Below are 24,244 nucleotides of genomic sequence, written 5' to 3'. Positions count from 1 at the left end.
GATTGAATTTTTGGACATAATTATAAAACATTGGAATAACAAACTTATTGTGGATCTTTTCGTAAAATCAACTGCTAGGAATACTCTTCTCCATTTCAAAAGTTTCCACCCTCGATGCCAGAGAGAAAGTATACCCTTCTCCCAGTTCCTTCGGGTCAGAAGGAACTGTTCAACTTTAGCTGACTTTGATATCCAAGCGAACAATATGCGACAAAAGTTTCTAAATAGAGGCTACCCTCATAGGTTAGTCAGAGACTCATACAAGAGAGCTAGATTTTATGATAGAGACTCTCTCCTCAGACCTAAGCCCACCAATGCAAACACGCAGCTAGTTTGCATCACGAAACACTCTACTCTTGACAACACGGTGCGACACATTGTAAACTCTAATTGGCACATCTTAAACTCGAACCCAACCAATTGTAAACTAGATGAACCAATGTTCGCCCATCGTAGGAATAAAAATCTTAAGGATCTGATTGTGCACTCCCGGTTCACCAACAATAAAGCTTGTTCAGAATTTGTCTAAAGATCTCTTACAAACAATTTTCCGGTCAGAGGCACGGTTAAATGCTCATCCTGCAAGTCCTGCAATAATATCATTACGGGAGAATCCTTTGAACACAATGGTTGCCTAGTTAGCGCCACAGACATGTGGAACTGCAAAACAGCTAATTGCATTTATTTTATCAGGTGTCCCTGTTTTTTGGGCTATGTGGGTGAAACCTCTAGACCCATACAGACCAGGCTTACTGAACATCGGTCTGCCATTCGTCCAAACAAAACTATGGCACCCCTTGTCAAACATTTTGCAGAGAAACAACATGGACCCGACGACTTTAAGTGGTGCATTCTAGAAAAGATTAGACTCCCTGACAACAAAGGTGGCGACAAAGTCAGACGAAAAAGAGAAGTCTATTGGATATTTGCCATGGGCACCTTCAAAAGAGGATTAAATGCTGAGATACCGTGGGAGAACGCTATTACCTAAACTAGCAACCAACTATAGATAAACGACTGTTCAGGGTTACCAATATTTCTAAACCCACTCAACTACTAGTAACTTATATGTCTCTTATAAGTGACCCACTCTGTTGAATGACTACTACCTTTATTTTCGAATGCATGATCCTTTCACAACATGAACTATGATCCCTGCTAATTGTATATATATATCTACTATATATCCATATGTATATTGGTTCCTTTATATTTCGACCTATTGGCGCTTTGATATGCCGACCCATTGGGTATGAGGTATATTTAATTAATCATTCTTTGACTTAATATCGATCTTTAATAGTTGACAACTTCACAACAGTTGTTTAGCAGCATAGTATATATCTATCTATGTAATGCTTCTTTACATTGAATAAAATTTAGAAATGTCATCTTCAGTTCTGTCTGCTCCTTTTGGAATAGACACTACTTATTTTTTGGCCGTTATAAATATCGGGATAACTCTCTGTCCATATAGCAACTAACTGACTAGTCTGTTCATCGGCTCGCATCAACTATATCTCGGTCTATTCGTAAATATCCGGCCATAGTGATGTACATTGATAGCTAAATGGAGCGCCATCTTGAAATGAGTTTTTCTCTGGTAGATGACTACAGAACTTGAATGAATTATCGTTCCCCTACACTTGACTGCATACATATATCGTTTAGCCATGCAGTATTTGAATTTAGAATGTTATCTCTAAGTGAAAGCAATATGATGATTCACTTTTATTAACTTATTCATCATGGTGGTGACTATTTAGAAACGCCATTTTGAAACGGCTCGCTATATCTACATGCCGTGGTTAAACAGTCCTTCATCTCTGTCTACTACCTATTCGCATAGTTTGCGCCAAAATTGGAGCTTTAAATACAAGCCCATTTAAATTGGTGTTATTTTCACGGCTGAAGGACCCGATGTGACGGTCCACGTCCGACTGGAGCAGCACCATCTTGCTGTCCGTTTGATTTATCGTCTGACCAAGGTAAGAACTACCGAGTTCAGTCTGAGGATTCCCGTACTCTGCTAGATAACCACCCAACCCCCCCCCCCTTTAACATGAATAGCCTGATAAATACTGAGCGCACCACCCTGACACCGTTCTGTTTACATCTCTTTTTAGTTTCATTATTTTCGCCATCTCGAGAACGCCGAATATTTACTGCCACGATCAAGAATCCCTAAAATAGACTCTTTAGAAATACGGAAGGTATGTGTTCACCTTTCTTTACAACTAGCGGACACCATTAATCAATAGTTATTTTTAGCTTGCCTAGAGCAGAAAGTCGCCATTTGTGGCATCTGCCACTTTCTATTAATTGACAATCTTAATTATTCTATCATCGTAGAAATCTTTTCTCTATCTTTGCAGACTTTCGGGTTCCGCAATTTTCGGAAACACCGAGCTATACCAATTATGTTCCAGAATCCCCCTTTAAGATCTTCATTGTGAAGTCGAGAGGTAGGTATATGCCTTTCCTAGTATAGAGCTAAGATCAGTGAATAACAGACACCTTACCCAGGCTGGCCACATTTGTCTACAATTACCGATTATGGTTCCTTCTTTTCGATTTGACAGCTATCAAAAAAAGTGTCTTACCTGGCGGCATCAATAACCACGGCAATACACGAAGCTCTCTCTGTAGATTCTTAAAGGTAATTCCCTCTTTCTCTTGTAATTACCCTCTTACGTGCAGCGAGACAGTTTCAGTGAGTCAACAATTCTAGCCTATTTAAATAGCTAGGCGTACGTCTTAACCTATAGTGTTTGTTTTGTCTGTATCATCAGAGTACCAGGATAATATAGAATGACCCATTGATCATCGCCCGCACTTCAGAACTACCCTTTGGTGGTTCAACGATTGAACATCAAGTGAAAAATAGGACGCTATCTGTACAATATAAGGTAATATTTTGTTTCTAGTAGGAGAGAAATATGGGCTAGTCACCGGTCTGATCTCGCGCCATCGTAATAAAGCCATCAGTCTGAAACCTCTCTAGTTTAATAAAGCCATTAGTGAGGATACACTAAAGTAACCAATATATGTCATCAGGAAAAATATTGACCACACATCTTATAATTGTTATCTCTGGCATCATGTGTTCAAAGTATTTCTCTAATCTTGGCTCCTATATAAAGGTTTTATCACTGATCAGGCATTAGCATTAAACAAGTGGCTCAGGCTATATGTATTTATGAAGTTTCCCATATTGTAAATGTATATATGTTGATAACAGCATGTCAATACGGATAAGTACTGTGCAATGTAGTTCTGTGAATATCTGTCAATCAACTGACATGAGATGACCAAAATTGTGTAATGTTTAAATCTAGTAGGTGTGAGTCTAGACGAAGTCGCAATAGAGAATATGTACTCATATTGTAGAAAATTATAGTGAAGCTAGTACTATTTAGAATCTGTTAAACAAGTATGTTAAATATGTGAAAAATACCTAGTCTTGTATGACATATATCTTTTTCTTTATAATTGCTTCTCTAGATTATCAGCAGAGACTCCTGAGGAAGGCGGTTTTCTGCCGAAACGCGCGTCGAGTTGCTTTATGATTGTATTTTTTATGTCATTTAATTACATGAATGTATTGTTTTTTCACTATATGTATGATTTTGAGGAATTGTAGTGTAGTATGACATTCTTGTTTGGTTTTAATGAATTGTATTTTTAGCCCTATCATATAGTTTGTCTGTCTATATGATTTTTAATCAATACGTATTAAATTTATACATTGTATACAATTTTAAGTTTTTGTTTATTCTTCACACCTGCTGGCTTAAATTAATTTGGTCATCTAATTATGCTGATGTCCTAGGTGTTTTACTCACATAGGTGTTTACCCTGCCCTAGGAATCCATATCGGTACCCAGGGGGTCCTTGTTTTTCTCACATATATTAACCCACAGCCTGTCTGTGTAGGGCTTTTCCTCTCCGTATCATTACAGTTCATATCAAATATTGTCAGTACTTATCCCCCCATTTCTTTCTGTCCATAGTTTATGTATTCTTACTAATTTGCCTTTACAACTATGGCCCAATTACCAACGTTTGGCTTCTCTGATGAAGTCTTTGCATCGCTTGTTGGAACTAATGTCACACCTACCATTGGAAATCAAACCAGTATATCAAATAATGAGGATTATCTAAAACTTACCGAACTTAAAAAGAGACTCACACGTATGGAAGCCCATGGGGAATTCATGTTGGCTTATCTGAAGAACGGCATTATCCCCATGGGTCTTAAAGTAAGGAATGTCCCTGGTCTGTTTGTTAATCATAGGCCATTTTTAGAGAGATGGAGCCTTATTGCAAATAGGTGTTCCAGGGATCTCATGATCCTCATCATTGAGACATCCAAGGAGCTAGCTAGTGAGATTAAAAAAGAAATCGAAGCACTGGAGAATAAACTTAAAAGCACAATTAACATTGACGATGCAATGACAAAAATAGAAGAGGCCAATAAGGAATTGGAGTCATTTAGTACATATCTTAACAAACGTAAGAACGATAAATTATCCAAAGACAAACGTTACTATACACTGGAAGGAACTTACCCTTATTTAAGACAAGATTTTTATAAACAGAATCATTATGTTGACGAAACTAGACAAATACCCCAAAGAGTTAATAACTTCACGGACTCATCCGACTCAGAGAACGAAGGGCCTAGTAACTACTATGAAGCTGAAGGTAATTCAAACCAATATAATGTCCCTCGACCAAAACAGCCTTTTTTGTCCAACAGAGGCCCAAGGAGAGGGAGACCCAGAGTCCATTTTCAAACCCAGACCAGGGGCAATTTCCAACAGGCCCACCACCCACAGCAACATCAACCACAATACCAACAACAACCACAATACCAACAGCAACCACAATATCAACAGCAACCACAATATCAACATCATCACCAGCAGCAACAGCCACAAGAACCCCAGTTCATCCGCGAAACACGCAACAGACAATACTGGGGATAAGGGACATAATTCCTATCTTCAACTTGTCTTCAAAAAACATCGATTCATCCACAGAATCACTATTATCTAAAGGGTTATCCTATGTTCCGCATTCCCAAGTTAATGTTTTTGAGCTCCAAAAAGATATCATTTCCTTTTTTCGCAAAATTAGGTTAAAGAAATATTTATCTATGCAGACAGATACTAATGAAAATCCCCAAGAAACTAGACAGCTCTCATTACCATCTACCTTCAATCCATCATTAGACCAATTAGGCCCTGAGGTTGCGACTTTCGAGTTGGTGGTCCTCCAACAACTCGAAAGAGCCCTTCGTTACATACCTAAACCTATATATAACCTCAGCCGAGAAGAATCAGTTTCTCTCAATAATTTAAGGCATGACAATACCCTTATTGTCAAAAGCTGTGACAAAGGGGGCGGTATTGTCCTAATAGATACGGAGAACTATGAACAAAAAATGAGGTCTATGCTTTCTGATCTCACCACCTATTCCCCTGTTAGAAGTAATCCAATAATATCTGTTTCCAACAAAATCCGACACCTAACTACTTCAGCACTCACCAATGGGGATATCAGTTAGAAAGAATTTGAATTTTTAAATCACCATCAGTCTAAAACAGCATGTATTTATGGCATGCCAAAGATTCATAAGAGTACAATCGACCCACCCTACAGACCTATCGTGTCTACCATAGGTACAAACACAGAGCCCCTGTCAAAATATATTTATTCAGTCCTACGACCTCACATACCGAAGATTACTTCATATATTAAAGATACAAGCGCTATGATATCTAAAGTTGAATATTTACCTTTTGATCCCAACAAAGATTTGTTAGTAACTATGGACGTCGAGGCATTATATAGCAATATACCCCAAAAGGAGGCTATTCACGCAACAAGTTGGTTCATAGATACTTTTAACATTAAATGTCCAAAAGCCTTTATCCTGAATATTCTACATATTGGACTCACTGAGAATATTGTAGAATTTGGCAACACTCTCTATCGCCAAATTAGAGGCGTTAGCATGGGAGCTTCTGTTGCCCCATCTATCGCCAATATCTATATGGCAGCTTTCGAATCTAGAGTCATCCACAATGAAATAGCCCCCTTTTATGAGTCCATTTCCCATTGGTCCAGATATATTGACGACATCTTTTTTATCTGGACCAATGGGGAAGAGACTCTGAAGGAATTTTTAGAGTGGATCAATTTGGCTGATGAAAATCTTAAATTCACAGCACAATACAATAATAACCAGATTGAATTTTTGGACATAATTATAAAACATTGGAATAACAAACTTATTGTGGATCTTTTCGTAAAATCAACTGCTAGGAATACTCTTCTCCATTTCAAAAGTTTCCACCCTCGATGCCAGAGAGAAAGTATACCCTTCTCCCAGTTCCTTCGGGTCAGAAGGAACTGTTCAACTTTAGCTGACTTTGATATCCAAGCGAACAATATGCGACAAAAGTTTCTAAATAGAGGCTACCCTCATAGGTTAGTCAGAGACTCATACAAGAGAGCTAGATTTTATGATAGAGACTCTCTCCTCAGACCTAAGCCCACCAATGCAAACACGCAGCTAGTTTGCATCACAAAACACTCTACTCTTGACAACACGGTGCGACACATTGTAAACTCTAATTGGCACATCTTAAACTCGAACCCAACCAATTGTAAACTAGATAAACCAATGTTCGCCCATCGTAGGAATAAAAATCTTAAGGATCTGATTGTGCACTCCCGGTTCACCAACAATAAAGCTTGTTCAGAATTTGTCCAAAGATCTCTTACAAACAATTTTCCGGTCAGAGGCACGGTTAAATGCTCATCCTGCAAGTCCTGCAATAATATCATTACGGGAGAATCCTTTGAACACAATGGTTGCCTAGTTAGCGCCAAAGACATGTGGAACTGCAAAACAGCTTATTGCATTTATTTTATCAGGTGTCCCTGTTTTTTGGGCTATGTGGGTGAAACCTCTAGACCCATAGAGACCAGGCTTACTGAACATCGGTCTGCCATTCGTACAAACAAAACTATGGCACCCCTTGTCAAACATTTTGCAGAGAAACAACATGGACCAGACGACTTTAAGTGGTGCATTCTAGAAAAGATTAGACTCCCTGACAACAAAGGTGGCGACAAAGTCAGACGAAAAAGAGAAGTCTATTGGATATTTGCCATGGGCACCTTCAAAAGAGGATTAAATGCTGAGATACCGTGGGAGAACGCTATTACCTAAACTAGCAACCAACTATAGATAAACGACTGTTCAGGGTTACCAATATTTCTAAACCCACTCAACTACTAGTAACTTATATGTCTCTTATAAGTGACCCACTCTGTTGAATGACTACTACCTTTATTTTCGAATGCATGATCCTTTCACGACATGAACTATGATCCCTGCTAATTGTATATATATATCTACTATATATCCATATGTATATTGGTTCCTTTATATTTCGACCTATTGGCGCTTTGATATGCCGACCCATTGGGTATGAGGTATATTTAATTAATCATTCTTTGACTTAATATCGATCTTTAATAGTTGACAACTTCACAACAGTTGTTTAGCAGCATAGTATATATCTATCTATGTAATGCTTCCTTACATTGAATAAAATTTAGAAATGTCATCTTCAGTTCTGTCTGCTCCTTTTGGAATAGACACTACTTATTTTTTGGCCGTTATAAATATCGGGATAACTCTCTGTCCATATAGCAACTAACTGACTAGTCTGTTCATCGGCTCGCATCAACTATATCTCGGTCTATTCGTAAATATCCGGCCATAGTGATGTACATTGATAGCTAAATGGAGCGCCATCTTGAAATGAGTTTTTCTCTGGTAGACGACTACAGAACTTGAATGAATTATCGTTCCCCTACACTTGACTGCATACATATATCGTTGAGCCATGCAGTATTTGAATTTAGAATGTTATCTCTAAGTGAAAGCAATATGATGATTCACTTTTATTAACTTATTCATCATGGTGGTGACTATTTAGAACGCCATTTTGAAACGGCTCGCTATATCTACATGCCGTGGTTAAACAGTCCTTCATCTCTGTCTACTACCTATTCGCATAGTTCGCGCCAATATTGGAGCTTTAAATACAAGCCCATTTGAATTGGTGTTATTTTCACGGCTGAAGGACCCGATGTGACGGTCCACGTCCGACTGGAGCAGCACCATCTTGCTGTCCGTTTGATTTATCGTCTGACCAAGGTAAGAACCACCGAGTTCAGTCTGAGGATTCCCGTACTCTGCTAGATAACCACCCAAACCCCCCCCCTCCTTTAACATGAATAGCCTGATAAATACTGAGCGCACCACCCTGACACCGTTCTGTTTACATCTCTTTTTAGTTTCATTATTTTCGCCATCTCGAGAACGCCGAATATTTACTGCCACGATCAAGAATCCCTAAAATAGACTCTTTAGAAATACGGAAGGTATGTGTTCACCTTTCTTTACAAGTAGCGGACACCATTAATCAATAGTTATTTTTAACTTGCCTAGAGCAGAAAGTCGCCATTTGTGGCATCTGCCACTTTCTATTAATTGACAATCTTAATTATTCTATCATCGTAGAAATCTTTTCTCTATCTTTGCAGACTTTCGGGTTCCGCAATTTTCGGAAACACCGAGCTATACCAATTATGTTCCAGAATCCCCCTTTAAGATCTTCATTGTGAAGTCGAGAGGTAGGTATATGCCTTTCCTAGTATAGAGCTAAGATCAGTGAATAACAGACACCTTACCCAGGCTGGCCACATTTGTCTACAATTACCGATTATGGTTCCTTCTTTTCGATTTGACAGCTATCAAAAAAAGTGTCTTACCTGGCGGCATCAATAACCACGGCAATACACGAAGCTCTCTCTGTAGATTCTTAAAGGTAATTCCCTCTTTCTCTTGTAATTACCCTCTTACGTGCAGCGAGACATTTTCAGTGAGTCAACAATTCTAGCCTATTTAAATAGCTAGGCGTACGTCTTAACCTATAGTGTTTGTTTTGTCTGTATCATCAGAGTACCAGGATAATATAGAATGACCCATTGATCATCGCCCGCACTTCAGAACTACCCTTTGGTGGTTCAACGATTGAACATCAAGTGAAAAATAGGACGCTATCTGTACAATATAAGGTAATATTTTGTTTCTAGTAGGAGAGAAATATGGGCTAGTCACCGGTCTGATCTCGCGCCATCGTAATAAAGCCATCAGTCTGAAACCTCTCTAGTTTAATAAAGCCATTAGTGAGGATACACTAAAGTAACCAATATATGTCATCAGGAAAAATATTGACCACACTTATAATTGTTATCTCTGGCATCATGTGTTCAAAGTATTTCTCTAATCTTGGTTCCTATATAAAGGTTTTATCACTGATCAGGCATTAGCATTAAACAAGTGGCTCAGGCTATATGTATTTATGAAGTTTCCCATATTGTAAATGTATATATGTTGATAACAGCATGTCAATACGGATAAGTACTGTGCAATGTAGTTCTGTGAATATCTGTCAATCAACTGACATGAGATGACCAAAATTGTGTAATGTTTAAATCTAGTAGGTGTGAGTCTAGACGAAGTCGCAATAGAGAATATGTACTCATATTGTAGAAAATTATAGTGAAGCTAGTACTATTTAGAATCTGTTAAACAAGTATGTTAAATATGTGAAAAATACCTAGTCTTGTATGACATATATCTTTTTCTTTATAATTGCTTCTCTAGATTATCAGCAGAGACTCCTGAGGAAGGCGGTTTTCTGCCGAAACGCGCGTCGAGTTGCTTTATGATTGTATTTTTTATGTCATTTAATTACATGAATGTATTGTTTTTTCACTATATGTATGATTTTGAGGAATTGTAGTGTAGTATGACATTCTTGTTTGGTTTTAATGAATTGTATTTTTAGCCCTATCATATAGTTTGTCTGTCTATATGATTTTTAATCAATACGTATTAAATTTATACATTGTATACAATTTTAAGTTTTTGTTCATTCTTCACACCTGCTGGCTTAAATTAATTTGGTCATCTAATTATGCTGATGTCCTAGGTGTTTTACTCACATAGCTCGTTAATGAAAGTCGCAGGAAGAGTGGTGCTAACGAAACTTCAAACCTGGGCGGAAGATAACAGCATTCTAAGCCCGGCTCAATACAGGTTTAGGGAAGGGATGGGCACGGTGGAGCAGATTTAAAATTTTACATTATTACAAGGGAAGTATACCCAAGCAAAGTCTGGGCGTCTGTATGCAAAATTTGCAGACCTCACGGCTGCCTTTGATTGTGTAGAACATAACAAGCTCTGGAGCATTTTAGAGGATTTAAAGGTTGAGCCAGGTATTGTGCAATTTTTAAGGCAATTATATTCAGGAGCCACAGCAATGGTCAGATATGGCCTTAAGGGAGAGTGTACCAAGTCATTCCGCGTGGAGAGGGGAGTTAGACAAGGCTGTGTCTTGGCCCCATTCCTCTTTTCCATATATACTAACGCTTTGGAGGAGGAATTGAGGGCCAACGTCATAGACTCCCCAAGACACAATAATAAGCAGGTCGTCTAGGTGTATAGCGTGTAACAGTCCCATTTATACCATCTGTCCTGCTCGGCCACACCTGCCCATCCTATTCCTCATCTGAGCTATCATCCTCATATTCTGGTATAGGTTCACAAATTTCCCCATGATAGGTATTCCATGCCGCCCAGATTTTGGCCCATTTACGGAGGCTCTTTCGATTGATGTACAACGTTCGTTCGGTTACCATAATCATGTCCATGTCCCTACTCCAGGATGCCAAAGACGGTGCATCCACCGCATCCCATTTCTGCGCAATGTTTCTTTTTGCTACTATGAATCCCAGTATGGCCCAAGTTTGTCCATAGCATGTGAGGTCATTTGGCTCCCATATGTTAAGTAAGCATCTCTGTGGCTCTGGTAGAAGTGACACCCCGAGTGCCTGTTACATTGTACGCAGAACCCTCCGCCAGTAATCCACTATCTTTACACAGTCCCATAATGTATGAATAAAGGACCCTTCCTCTCCGCAGCCTCTGGGCAGTATGGGTGCTGAGCTCTCTGTATTCTATGTAGTGTGGTCCTAGTATAATACACTCTGTGTAGGATTTGGTGCTGTACTAGCCGGAACCTCGCAGAGATTCCCACCTCCCTGGGCGATGCCGCAGCTTCCAGCCACTCTGTGTCATCCATGTCCCCCACCTCTGCCCCCCACCTGGCCCTCAATGGGATTGTTGGGTCTGGTAGGTTATTGATTAGTTTTCTATATGTGAAGGACGTAGCTCTCTTTTGCATGTGGTTAGTGAGTAGCCTATCCTCCAGTGGGGCGGCCTTTGGTACGTCAGTATCCTGTGGGATCACCGCCAGTAATGCATGCCTTACATGTGTGTATCTGTAGATTTCTGTGGAGCTCAGGCTATACTGTTGCTGCAGCTTTGGAAACGGTATAACCGTACCCTTGTCCCAAAGATCTCCCACCGTGGAGATGCCTATGGTGTCCCATTGCTCAAAACCTTTACTTTTTCGTAGCTGTCCCAGCTTCTTGGTGTCCCATAGCGGGGTAAGCCTGGTGATAACCCCTCCCCATCCCAGCTTTTTCTGGGCAGTGTGCCATAACGCAACTGTGTGTTTCGTAGGGCCCTTTAGCTTAAGTGTCATGTCCCTATTATACAATGCCGCTAGCATATTGTTCGCACCCAGTTGGGCTCTATCCACCCTAAATGCCGGATCATCCTGAGGTGCATGTATCTACTGGTTAATGACCTTAATGTGCGTCGCCCAATAGTATAGCTGCATGTTAGGGAGCGCGATCCCACCCTCGTACCAACTCTTATGTAGCTTAATTTGTGCTATGCGTGCGGGGCGATGCCCCCAAAGCAATGCAGATACCTGAGCCGCTATCTGTTTGAAGTATCAGGGCGGGACTGAGAATGGTGTGTTTTCTAACGCATATAGAAATCTAGGCAGCGCCATCATTTTGTACAAAGCAGCTTTACCCAGTAGCGTTTGAGGCAGAGACGCCCAATGAAGCACATCTCGTCTCAGTCGGTCCAACAGGGGTGCCAGATTCTTGGAGAAAACCCCTGCTGTATCCTGGGTAATGTATATTCCCAGATATTTAAATGAATCACTAGCGATTACTAGTGGACAGTCTGCGGGAATGCGCGGAGGCGGCCCCTGCAGTATGTAGAGAACTGATTTCGACCAGTTAATCGTGTAGCCAGACACGTTCCCGAAGTCTTTACATATGTGGAGTAGTGCCGGCATGGAGCACTCCGCGTCCGTCAGATACACTAATATATTGTCAGCATATAATGACAGACGATCCTCCCACCCCTCCTTCCATTGAATACCCCGCAGTAGTGTTGTGTGCCTAATTAGCGTCGCTAAGGGATCCAGGACCAGCGCGAACAGGAGCGGTGACAAGGGGCAACCCTGGCACGTCCCTCTTGCCAGCGGTATCTCATTGGACATGTGCCCGTTAGCTGTCACGCGCGCTCTGGGGTTGGAATATAGGAGCCGCACCAAAGCACAAAATGTGGGCCCAAACCCCAGACGTGGGAGGACCGCAAAGAGATACCTCCAATCTACCATGTCGAAGGCCATTTTCGCATCTAGGGACAATAGCACTGCCGGCTCCGACAATGATGAAGCCTTTGCCAGCGTTCCATGCAGGTGTCAAAGGTTGAGTGCCGTATTCCTGTTAGGCATAAAGCCCGATTGATCGGGGTGTATTAAGCGTGGTAAGTGAGCCAGTAACCTTCTGGCTAACAGTTTAGCTAGGATCTTTGGTTCGGCATTGAGCAGCAATAGAGAGCGATAGGAGGTACATTCAGACGGCGGCTTTCCAGGCTTAGGGATTGCCACTCTTGTTGCTATACATTGGTCTGACTGCAGTTCGCCTTTTTCGAGGCTTTCTTTGTACATCACCAATAATGGCGGACTCACGGTGTCTGCTACCCGTTTATACCATTCTATCGGGATACCATTCGGTCCCAACGCTTTACCTGATTGTATCGACCTAATCGCCAGCTGTAACTCATCGGTCGTTAAGTCTGCCTCTAATTCCTGAGATTCTTCTTGCGTCAGTGTCGGCAGGTCTATATTCCGTAAGAATTGCACCACTTCTTTCTCCGTCACCTCTGATGTTGGTGCATAGACTTCCCGGAAATAGTCAGCCAGCGTGTGTACTATATCTTCTGGGTCTGTCACAAGGGACCCCCCCGCCTTCCGTACCTGCTGTATACCCCTAGTGCCCGTTTCTCATTTGTCTAAACACGCCAGCAATTTTCCGGCTTTATCTCCTACATCGTATATTTTATTCCTAGTCGCCGCCATGTTTATTGCTGTCTGCTCATGCAGGTGCGCTCTATGCTGCTGTTGTCTAAGGTGTAGAGCGTGTGCTGTGTCTAGATTGGGGTCTGCCTAATGCTCCGTGTCAGCTGCCTGAAGGGCTATTTCAATGAATATTATGTGTTTTATTGATTAGGAGCACAACACCACTTTGTTTAAAACTTTATTAAAATCACGATTACAGAGACCTAAAGGTACTCCGATTAGGTCCCAGTGAGGGCCAGTGGGGCCACTACCTTGTAAGGAGGCACAATTACCATGTAGTAGACATCGGCAACAGCAGATTTCTTGCGCTCTCAAACGGTGAGCGTTTCTTGTTCCACTATGTCTCAGACGCATTTCCTTGGGCATTATAAACCAAGTATTCATGACAATACATTTTATCCCTCAGGGATCTCTGCTTTTTAGAATAATATCCCTAGTTGGAAGATATCAGTCTCCATACTGGTTGATGCCTTGCTGTGGGCTCCAGCCTATCCTGGAGGAATCCTGTTCCCACATAATCTGGTTACAGCTAGGTGAGTCAATTTGGAGTCCTCCTTATGTTTTTTAATTAATTTTATTGGATAACACACACCATTCTTGCGTGAAGCTTTGTTTCCTCGTACAGGCTGTCGTTAATGTACTAGTCCTGAGGAAGACCTGCCGTGATTTGTATACCCTAACACACCAGGGACGAAACGTTATCTTATTGGTCCATGATCGTGGTCAACCATTTCTAATGAAATAAATTAAGAGATAGGGTGTATGTTGAACCAGTTGCACAATAAGGATAGGCATTTCTTTATTTGTTTCATGTGCATTTTTCTGTGTTGTGTTGTATTAAGCACTTTTGCACGTTGTGTCATCAGTCACATTTTTCGATATTTGTGTGTCTGTGACAGCCATATACGAAGAACATTGTGTATATTATTTGAGTATATGATTTGGAATATACAATATATTTAATAGTTATTCTGTGTGTTGTCTCGATTTTTATTGATTGTACCATGGGGGTGTTAAATATTGGTTTAATATAGGGCCACATTCCATCTATGTTGTGTATATTGTTTAAATAATTTTTGAGACCATACATTGATCTGCATACATTTGTGATATATTCTAGACACCACCTTTTCACACTAAGGAATTGCGACACCCAACAGAACAGCTATATCACTTTACAGAAAGTTTGCATTTTCCTGCCCTAGCCATTTGGTGCCTGCAACCTGTCTCTGGTCACATGACTAGTTGAAGTAGGCAGTGGGGTTTCTGTATTCCTCCTAGACTGTCACAAACAATGGGAGTGAACGTGTGACTGGATGGGCCATCACTAGCTGGATGGGAGGAAGCAGCTAGGCCCAGCCTCACTTACACCTGAATAGGCTGTATCCTGTGTCCACACAAAGGTCAGCATACTCCCTATAGTTTAGACTGGAGCCATGGTAGGAATAACAGGGCAAGCCTCTTGAAGCTTCTTCCCACTTCAAAGGCATAACTGTGTATAAAAGAACAATCTCTGAAACCACCCCTTCATTATGCTTCTGGACCTGTGGATACTGTGCCTAGAAGAAAGATTGCTGTGCTGCTGAATGTCTGCCTCTCTGCTGGACTTCTGTATTGCTGTGCAGAATTGTTGCCCTCTTGCCTGGGTAAGAAGGACTGAACCTGCATCCCTAAAACCCATAACCCAAGGTGACTTCAACGGCTGGTTGGCTGTCCTCCTGAACTGAAGCCTCAGGGACATAACAGGCTTCCAACAACCTTGCATCTGCACTTGAACTCTGCCATCTGCAAGTCTTTCCTGCCAAGTGGTGTCACCCAAGTCCTGGACACTTCGAAGTGGGCCTAAGGTACTCTGCTAGCCTCTGTGGATCCAGAAGAACCAACACATGTCTATTGTGCAGCGCAAACCCAAGCAGAGCCAACCCATCACCACACTACATGGATTGGAACCTCTGCAAAAGAACTGCATCGAAGCCTGAGACTGCATCGGACCTGCCGCAGTGTGACACATCCCCTGCACAGGCCTTCACATCCCCCGTCGACAGCAGCCTCGGCGATGGACTCCACATTGTAGCCCCACAGCTCCTCTGAACTGAAACATCTCCCCAACTGCGCAGCGCATCTCCGCCTTGGACTTCACATTGCAAGCCGCCATTGATGGCGATGTAAGAAGACCTCACACTGCAAGCACGCCACATCTCAAAACCAATGCACCTCCTTAGCTGCACGACTCCTCTTCGACACGGATCCACACAATGCTCCGCAAAGTGGATTTAAGGGACTCTGTTCAGCAAGCATAACTGGGTCCCTGTAGCCGACACACAATCTATAGCGGTCAGCCTGAGCATGTTACTGTGTCCCGAACTGCCATGACCAGATAGCTTCAGCTGGTGCTTTACTCTTTTGGCGCCATTTACTCTAAAAACTTTAACATTCAATATCTCCAGTTCTACTAATTAGATTTTCGTCATTTTGGTCATGCTTTATTTATTCCATTTGGCTTTATTTGTTTACGCTGATGTAGGATCTTTTTGTGTGGTGTTTTCACAGTTTTTCTAACAACCCCCCACTGTCCATTAGTCTGATTATGGCCTGAAGCTGTTGTTTTCCTTTGCATCTCAGCAGTTATTTTTCAATTACCTGGCCGCGTCTCGAGTCCCTGGTCTGTTCTGTATATGTTCCGGTTCCATACAATAACATGGCTCAACGAGATCCGGAACCTATTAACAAAACTCCATCTAGACCATCTATGGACTAACACTGACCCAACTGCCTTCCCATCAAAGGAGATTGTGAAAAAAATGTACTGGGATATGACTTTGCAATCTGTGTTGACCTCTAACCCACATTCCATGTTAACATCCCGGTATTTGGAAATCAAATTTGCTCCATTTTGTGAACAATACTGGGATTTTATTACAAAACCTATGGATGGAAAATTGTACTTTCAATTTAGAGCTGGTAGTTTGCCCCTAACGCTTTCACACAAAAGTGGTCGCCTAGTAATATTAATGTATGCAACCATTGCAAAGACTTGGTTGAGGACATCTCGCACTTTCTGTTTGCCTGCCCTCTTTATGCTTCTCCAAGAAGGAGGTGGTTAAAACCAGCATGTCAGAATTTAGGGACACGAAGGTGCCAGGAAGCACTTAGAATTTTGGGATCAAACAGCTCCCCTCCTTTAGCAATTGCAGTAGCAAAATATCTGGGATGGGCATGGATCATTCGCACTCGCACTTTAGCCAGTGGAGTTAGAGGAAATGTAACGTGATTTTATGTAGACTAATTATTTAATTAATCATGCTTAGTGAATTTGAGTTTTTAGCATTAAATGCGTTTCTTTTAGTCATGATTCGTCAGCGTTTTGAATTTAATGTGTGTTTTAAAATGTGATTGTATTTTAGAATAGTATTTACTGATGTATAGGTTAGGGTGTCAATGCTTTTATGACAATGCTGTCGAATAAAGGTTTTGAAATTGAATTGTTCTGTATATGGCCTTTGTATCCGCACAGTAGGCCATCAAAGAGGTATCTAAATACATCTCTGCCTCCACTTTTTACTGAGGGTTTGCTGGATCAGTGGATCAGTGGCCCAACATCATCCTTTCCCCACTATGCTGCCTCTACAGAAATGGACACTGTCAATTCACATTTCAGCAAATTATGCTTTTGAGTCAGTACATAACTACTAATGTTTAGATGGCCCTGGCAGCTGTACTCCAGTTCTGTCAAAGGTATTACAAGGGGCTGACTCATCAACCCACCATCTTAGTTACCGTCCAGGCATACCCTCCTAATTGCATTAGCAATACATCCTGGGGAATTAAGCCCGTTCTTATGGAGAACATGGGCCTTTCTTATCAAAATCAATAAAATATTTCTGAAACAAACAGATATTGAACTGGGAGGAATTACATGGAGTTTAGAGTATAAAGATCAGTCATTTTAAAGAAAACAATAAGTCTGACCTTTCCTCAAGCTGCTGTTGCTCATGGAGTTCAGCGTCTGAGAGCTGCTGCCTTTGGCCACTCATCGTGTGGCTTATCATCTGCTTTATCTCTTGTAGTTTGATCAGTTTTCACAGGCAACATGGAAACTAGTGCTACCTGTCACAAATTAACTTATCCAGAACTATTGTAAGAATGCCATAAAGTTAGATGCAAAGCTAAAGTGCAAACTTCTTGGGCCCTGTATGCTGCTTGGTGAAATTCATGCACCGTTAGAGCACCATGTCACTCATGTAACAAATCCATCAACTTCACCCTCCACTGTGGCACCATCAGTTTATCTGCTCTTCTGACAACACCATTTACCTTGGACAACTCTGACGATGCCAGCTTGTATTTATTCATGCTGCTTAATTTATCTGTTATTCTTGGCTAAGCAGAAAGGATGCATTTGTATTATTTGTGTCGACTAATCTGCACATTGGACTTCCACAACCATTGGGTGTCACCAATTGCTCAACTTCAAATAGATTATCCGCTCACCAAAATCATTTCATCAATACCATTTTCACCTTCAGTGGTCCGCATTATCAGTTTCCAGACCAGGTACGTTACACCATAAAATAAAACAAATCAACAAACCAATGCCCTACAGCATATTGTAGGGGCAGGCAATGAAGCCAGGCAGCTCCATGTACAAAAATGTTGGATGAATGCCACAACACTGTTAGGTGCATCCTGCTGCCTTCGTCTTCCCGTCCATCTCTTTCTCAAAGCGCTGTTCTTGTTTAAAACTAATCTTGACTATATGCAGCTACATAGAGCTGTAACATTTATGCAAGTGCTATGCAAGTGTTCTTTCTTTACTAATTTACTCTATGAACACTGGTAAATCAACACCTTTTCTGAAATAAATAAATTGTGACATGTTCAACTGAACTTTTATTGAAATATCTGTTTATAGTGAAATAACCTTGATAAGTTACACAGCTGGTATAGCAGAGATGTTTTCATGGCCGGTTAAATATTGTGCACGCAAATTCCATTATCTTTCCATGTAGTAATTTTAATTTTTTTTACATTCAACAGAAAAAAAACCTTGGATGCACAAAATGTTTATGAATAAAGAAGAGAATGCTGTAAATCTGCAAAAACAGTCATAGTAAATAAGCTCCAATATTAAAGAAAGCCTTCACGTCCGAGACAGAGGACCCCGAGCATAAACTGAAAGATCCTGGAAGAAGCAGTCAAGGGCAGTACAGTAGATGTAAGAGTCGGAGCTGTGCACCTCCATGCAACAAGACGAAGAAAAGAACTTTAGAGAATTAAGGCAAACTACCTCCTGTATAAACAAGTCCAATAACAGCATTTTATCATGGGATCTGTAGGATGTGGTTACATCAATGCTTTGCTGTCCACAATTATAACAACCCACCATTCAGTTCTGTAGGTATACTGCAAACCCTTTCTAACTAAACAACATCAACCAGAGAAGAGCACAATGGAGTGGAGCCAGACAACTGAAGGGTGAACAAAAGACAAGTTCGGCTATCTACAATACAAACTTTTCCCCAATTTGTTGTGACCAGTAGGATGATTAATCTGTATCCACAAGCACGCAACACCATTATTGAATCTAAAGACACAATCGCCCACTAAGAAGGGCATTTAGTGATAATTGTACTTTGTTAAATCAGAAAGACAATTTCTGAAATATCACACACTTGCAAGGAATGTGAGACTAACGCAAGTGCTTTATCAACCATGTTGGCCCATCCGGAAAAGCAGAAATAGGATGAAGAAAAATATATACCTGACCCAAAGAAAGAAAAATCATACACATGCAGCGAAAGCTTTAGCTTGTCATCACTACTAAAGTGCTGTCAGCAAACGCACACAGATGAAAAATCATTCAACTGCAGTGAATATGTGAAGAGCTTCATTCAATTATCAGGCCTGCAAAGACATTTACAAAAACACGCAAGGGAAAAATCTTACCATTGCAAAGAATGTGGAAGTAGTTTTATTGACTTCTCAAAGCTAAGGATTCATCAGAGAATGCACACGGGGGAAAATCCACTCAAGTGCAATGAATGTGAGAAGAGTTTTAGTAGGTTATCAACCCTAAAACAGCATCAGAGAACACACACCGGGGAAAAGCCATATCACTGCAATGAATGTGGAAGTAGTTTTAGTCAATCATCAACATTAAGGAAACATCAGCGAATACACACAGGAGAAAAACCTTTCATATGCAATGAATGTTTGAAGAGCTTTAGTCAGTTATCACACCTACAAAACCATCAACGGAAACACACGGGGGAAAAACCATATCATTGCAGTGAATGTGGAAGAAGTTTTACTGAATCGGCAAAACTCAGGATTCATCAGCGAACACACACAGAGGAAAAACCATTTAAATGCACTGATTGTGGTTGTAGTTTTAGAGAATCCACAACATTAATAAATCATATGCGAACACACACAGAGGAAAAACCATACCATTGCAATGAATGCGGAAGCCGTTTTAGGAACTCCTCATATCTCAGGATTCATCAGAGAACACACACAGGGGAAAAGCCATACAAGTGCAGTGAATGTGTGAAGTGCTTTCGTCGGTTATCATACCTGCAAAGCCATCAGCGAACACACACAGGGGAGAAGCCATTCAAGTGCAATGAATGTGAGAAAAGTTTTAGTCAATCGGCAAACCTAAAACAGCATCAGAGAACTCACACTGGGGAAAAACCATATCAGTGCAGTGAATGTGGAAGTAGTTTCAGTAACTTATCAACATTAAGATATCATCAGCGAACACACACCGGGGAAAAGCCATTCAAATGCAGTGAATGTGAGAAGAGCTTTAGTCAATCGGCACACCTAAAACAGCATCAGAGAACTCATACTGGGGAAAGACCATATCAGTGCAGTGAATGTGGACGTAGTTTTAGTAAATCTTCTACATTAATGACTCATCAGCAAACACATTCAGGGGAAAAGACAAGTGCAGTCAATGTGAGAGGGCCTTTTGTCAACTATCAAACCTACAAAGACATCAGTGTATACACACAGAGGAAAACCCACTCAAGTACAGCCAATGCTTGAAGAGCTTTTGATGATTTTCACACCTACTAAGCACCAGTGTATGCACACTGGAAAAACTATTCAAGTGCAGTGAATGTGTGAAGAGCTTTAGTTAGTCATCACTACTACATAAGCCTTCAGCAAACACACCCAAGGGAAAAACATTCAAGTACATTGAATAAGTGAAGACCTTTTTCTGATTATCACCCCTATAATCCTTTGAATACCATAAGCAAAAACACACCTTAATGAAACGCGCATAGAAGTAATCCTAGAGGTGCAGCAAATACACAAACATTTAAGGCCATCAACATCCTGTCTGTGGACATACTCAAGATTAAAAAATTGCAGTTCTTTTGAGATGAAGGACTTATTCAAAATAATAAAATTACAATTATATGGAATCTTCGAATACCAGATTATAAAAAGTAGGTGATGAAAGACTGGATTAGAAGGAAAGAAGAAAAAACTGATATTTGTAAAATTATAAAAGTGTCTGTTCTCAGCGATTGTTAATTTCTTTAACCCCTCCCCTGCTGATGACGGAACCGCTCCGTCATCAGCTACGGTTGGGCTGTGCTGATGACGGAGCGGTTCCGTCATGGCCCGGCGCCGCACCTGCGCGGCGCTGATTTCGCGCCTGCGCGGCAGTTGTATTGAGCGGGGCGGGTCATGACGGAACCGCTCCGTCACCAGCACAGCTCAACCGCGGCTGGTGACGGAGCGGTTCTGTCACCAGCATGCAGCCGCCGCGCGGCCGCCCCGCCCCGTTAGCGCTGCTAAGTTAATAACCCTTTAAGCCCAGCACACTAAAACTAATTTAACAAGCACATACTGGTGGAAATTCATAGCTGGTTCGGGTGTTACGTCATTTTGCGGAACATTGCTGGTTCTGTGGCTGCATCTAGAGAACAGTGTCCAAAAGCAGGAGAAGTGAAAGTGTGAAAATATGAGCTGCAACTCTCAGGCTTGATGCGTTCAGTTATGGTTGTTATGCCAACTGGATTTGCAAGACACCCTGATCACTAATTGAGAAAAAACAGGCTCTGATGGGGAGGGGGAGTTCCTTCTGGTCTTGGGGGCGATTGGGAGAAGACATATCTGGTAGTGAGGTGATGCAGGATTTGGTTGCGGAGTCGTCCAGTCCATCTGAGTTGCCTATTATGGGTATGGAAGTGAATGTGGTCATTGAGCTATGCAAGGACTAAGATGTGGAGTGCCTTTGTAGGTGAATGTGGGAGGATTGAACGTGGTGCACTTCTAGATGGGGAGTCAGTGAGGGTGATGTGTGTCCATGGATAGAGATTGAGTATGAGTCTGCTGCTGTATTTTGAACCGCTTGATATTTGTTGGTGAACTTGGTGGTTGTACCTGCATAGGGGGTATTGCCGTAGTCTAGTCTACTGGTGAAGAATGCTATCTGACACTCCTGCTGCTGTCTAGTGAGATCCGTTTGAATATTTTTCTGAGCATCTTGACAGTGTGGAAGCATGGAGCTGCTACTGTGCGGTCTTGGCTGGTCATGGAGATTTGGCTATCGATTATGATACCAATTTCCTGGTGTTGTAGTTGGAATGGATGTAGGGCCTCTGGTGCTGGGTTACCTGGCCAGGGTCCAGAGAGAGATGTACTTGCCGGACAGTACCACTTCAGATTTGTCAGCATGTAGCTTGAGGCAGCTTCTTTTCATCTATTATGCTATGTTGGAAATGCACATAAGGAAGGGTGATTGTGTGATCGATGTTTCTTCTGAGAGGGAGAGTATGAGTTGCATGTCATCTGCACTTGAGATAATGCTGAAGTCGTAGGACCATACGATGGAAGCCAGTGGAGCAATGTAGACATTGAAGAGGATGGGACTCAAGGAGGAACCCTGTGGCAGTGCCCAATATATGTCTTCCCACCCATGATGCAGGAGAAGTGATGCTCATTTCCATCATCACATGCATCTTCTAATGCACGAGCCATAGTGGCACTTCCCCAAAGGTGTACAACATCGAGCTGGATCCTTGAGAGATTTGCTGGTTTACCACTATGTAAATGATTCACAATTAGAATTTCAAGAGTATCTTTTTTACAGAGAATCACTCATCCAAATCCGAACTGGTGAAAGAACAGAACTGGTGCATGATAGCAAAATTATTGATAAGAGAAAGGGCTGTTGAAAAGTTTAGTTCTCATTTGGTTTCTGAAAGCTTGCCAGCTAGGGAGAGATTGCATCTTGAGCAGTAAAGAATTCCAAATCTGAAGAGCTAGAATCCAGAACTATCGACTCCCTACTACACATTTCTGGATCCTTGGCACTGGAAAAGAAATCGGGATTCAGAAGAGAATGAGCACAAACGATACTGAGTCTTGACACAAATGATATTCAGGCTTGTGTTTACATGCAAAGAGGAACCCTCAATTTATGAGCTCTGCCAGTGTTTGAATGGACTTACATATTAAGTGCTGCCTCGTGTGCAAACAATAAACTTTATTATGCAGCTGGGGCTTCCTCAGACCACAAATAAGATAGACCGCAGCATTCTAAATAATCTGAAGTGCTCTTTTGTGTTGCTGGAGTCATCCAATCCGCAGTGTTCTCATAGACTAGGCTTGCATAGCCAATATAATATGCAAATCAAATTAAAGGAAAGGTCAAATCTTCAGTAGCCGAAGATGGTAGAAACTAATGCCTTGCACTGAGTTCATTTTAGCGAAGTGCTCAGTTCAGGAAGTTCTTCCTGCCATCGACCACCATCACAACGACCAAGTCAGTGAGGAATAAGACACATAACTGGTCTTCAGTACACTCATCCTTAAAAATAACACACTACAGGGGTCTGTACCAGGATCAGACTTACTTTCCTTTACGTTAACAGGACCATTTTTAAACTCAACTCTACATATTTAGGAATAAGTGGCTGTTACTGCCATTAGTGGCATAAAGAATTTGAATACAGACACTTTTAAATCTCTACTAATAAAGCACAACCAAACATCCGACCACGGCCCATGGATGGACATCCAAGAGCCTTTAAAAACACACTACAGAGGCGTGTACCAGGATCAAACCCACCTTACGTTCAAATTAACATGAACTAAAATATGATACAGTAAAAAGCAATCACGATGTTATGCAATGTACACAATGATGATTCGATTTTACATATTAATAAGAAATCTATGTCTTTTTAAATGTAATAAAGCAAAATAATGTCTTTTAGTTCATGGTATTTCACTGCGGATTCTGTAGAAAGAGATGTTAAATGAGATTTGTTCCCTAAACTATGAAGATAATTTGCGATGTCAACAAGGAGCCTAGTTTATTTGGCAATAGAGGGCTCCTATCTTGACAGCATGACAGCTTTCAGCAGGAGTCTGACACAAGTGATAACAGAGTGCACCATTCTCACCAGTGTGCCTGCTTTCTGAGTGAGAATAGGTTCTTTGCCTGATATGGTACTACCTTCTCTCCTGTGTTCATGAAGCGAGACGTGCTACTAGTAATGCTGTCCACCTTCTACCTGTGATCCTATCTGTTTACTGCCGACTGGTTTGTCCTAGTGTCCACCTTCTATCGGCAATCCTGTTTGCCACAATTGTTAAGAGACAAAGCTACTGCATAAAGAAGGATATGGGGACTGTAGTGATGCCTTCTTGTAACTAAAGATCTTTCACAAACATCTCAGGTGTTGACACGCACTGTTGAGAATATCAACTCTCCCTCTACCTCAAAGTGAATATTATTTTACACTGGCAAACATTTTCCAATTCTTTTTCTCAGGTTTGCTCGCTGCCCCTGTTGCTCTTTTCTTGTAACATATAGGGGTGGGTGACAAATTCCA

General features: G+C 41.3%; 1 protein-coding gene across 1 annotated transcript in view; it reads left to right on the top strand.

The window, feature by feature from the left end:
• Nucleotides 1–20,941, top strand: part of LOC147737749 (uncharacterized) — an 81,215-nt gene extending 60,274 nt beyond the window's left edge. Inside the window, exon 2 of the mRNA XM_086943455.1 lies at nt 18,420–20,941. Coding sequence (XP_086799581.1) covers nt 19,389–20,435 — 1,047 coding nt within the window. The 5' untranslated portion in view covers nt 18,420–19,388 and the 3' untranslated portion in view covers nt 20,436–20,941. The remainder of the gene's footprint in view (nt 1–18,419) is intronic.
• The last annotated feature ends 3,303 nt before the right edge of the window (nt 20,942–24,244 follow it).

This window comes from Lissotriton vulgaris, chromosome 1_1, assembly GCF_964263255.1.
Source record: "Lissotriton vulgaris chromosome 1_1, aLisVul1.2, whole genome shotgun sequence".
Lineage (NCBI taxonomy): Eukaryota > Metazoa > Chordata > Amphibia > Caudata > Salamandridae > Lissotriton > Lissotriton vulgaris.
This window is presented reverse-complemented; position numbering and strand designations above follow the sequence as displayed.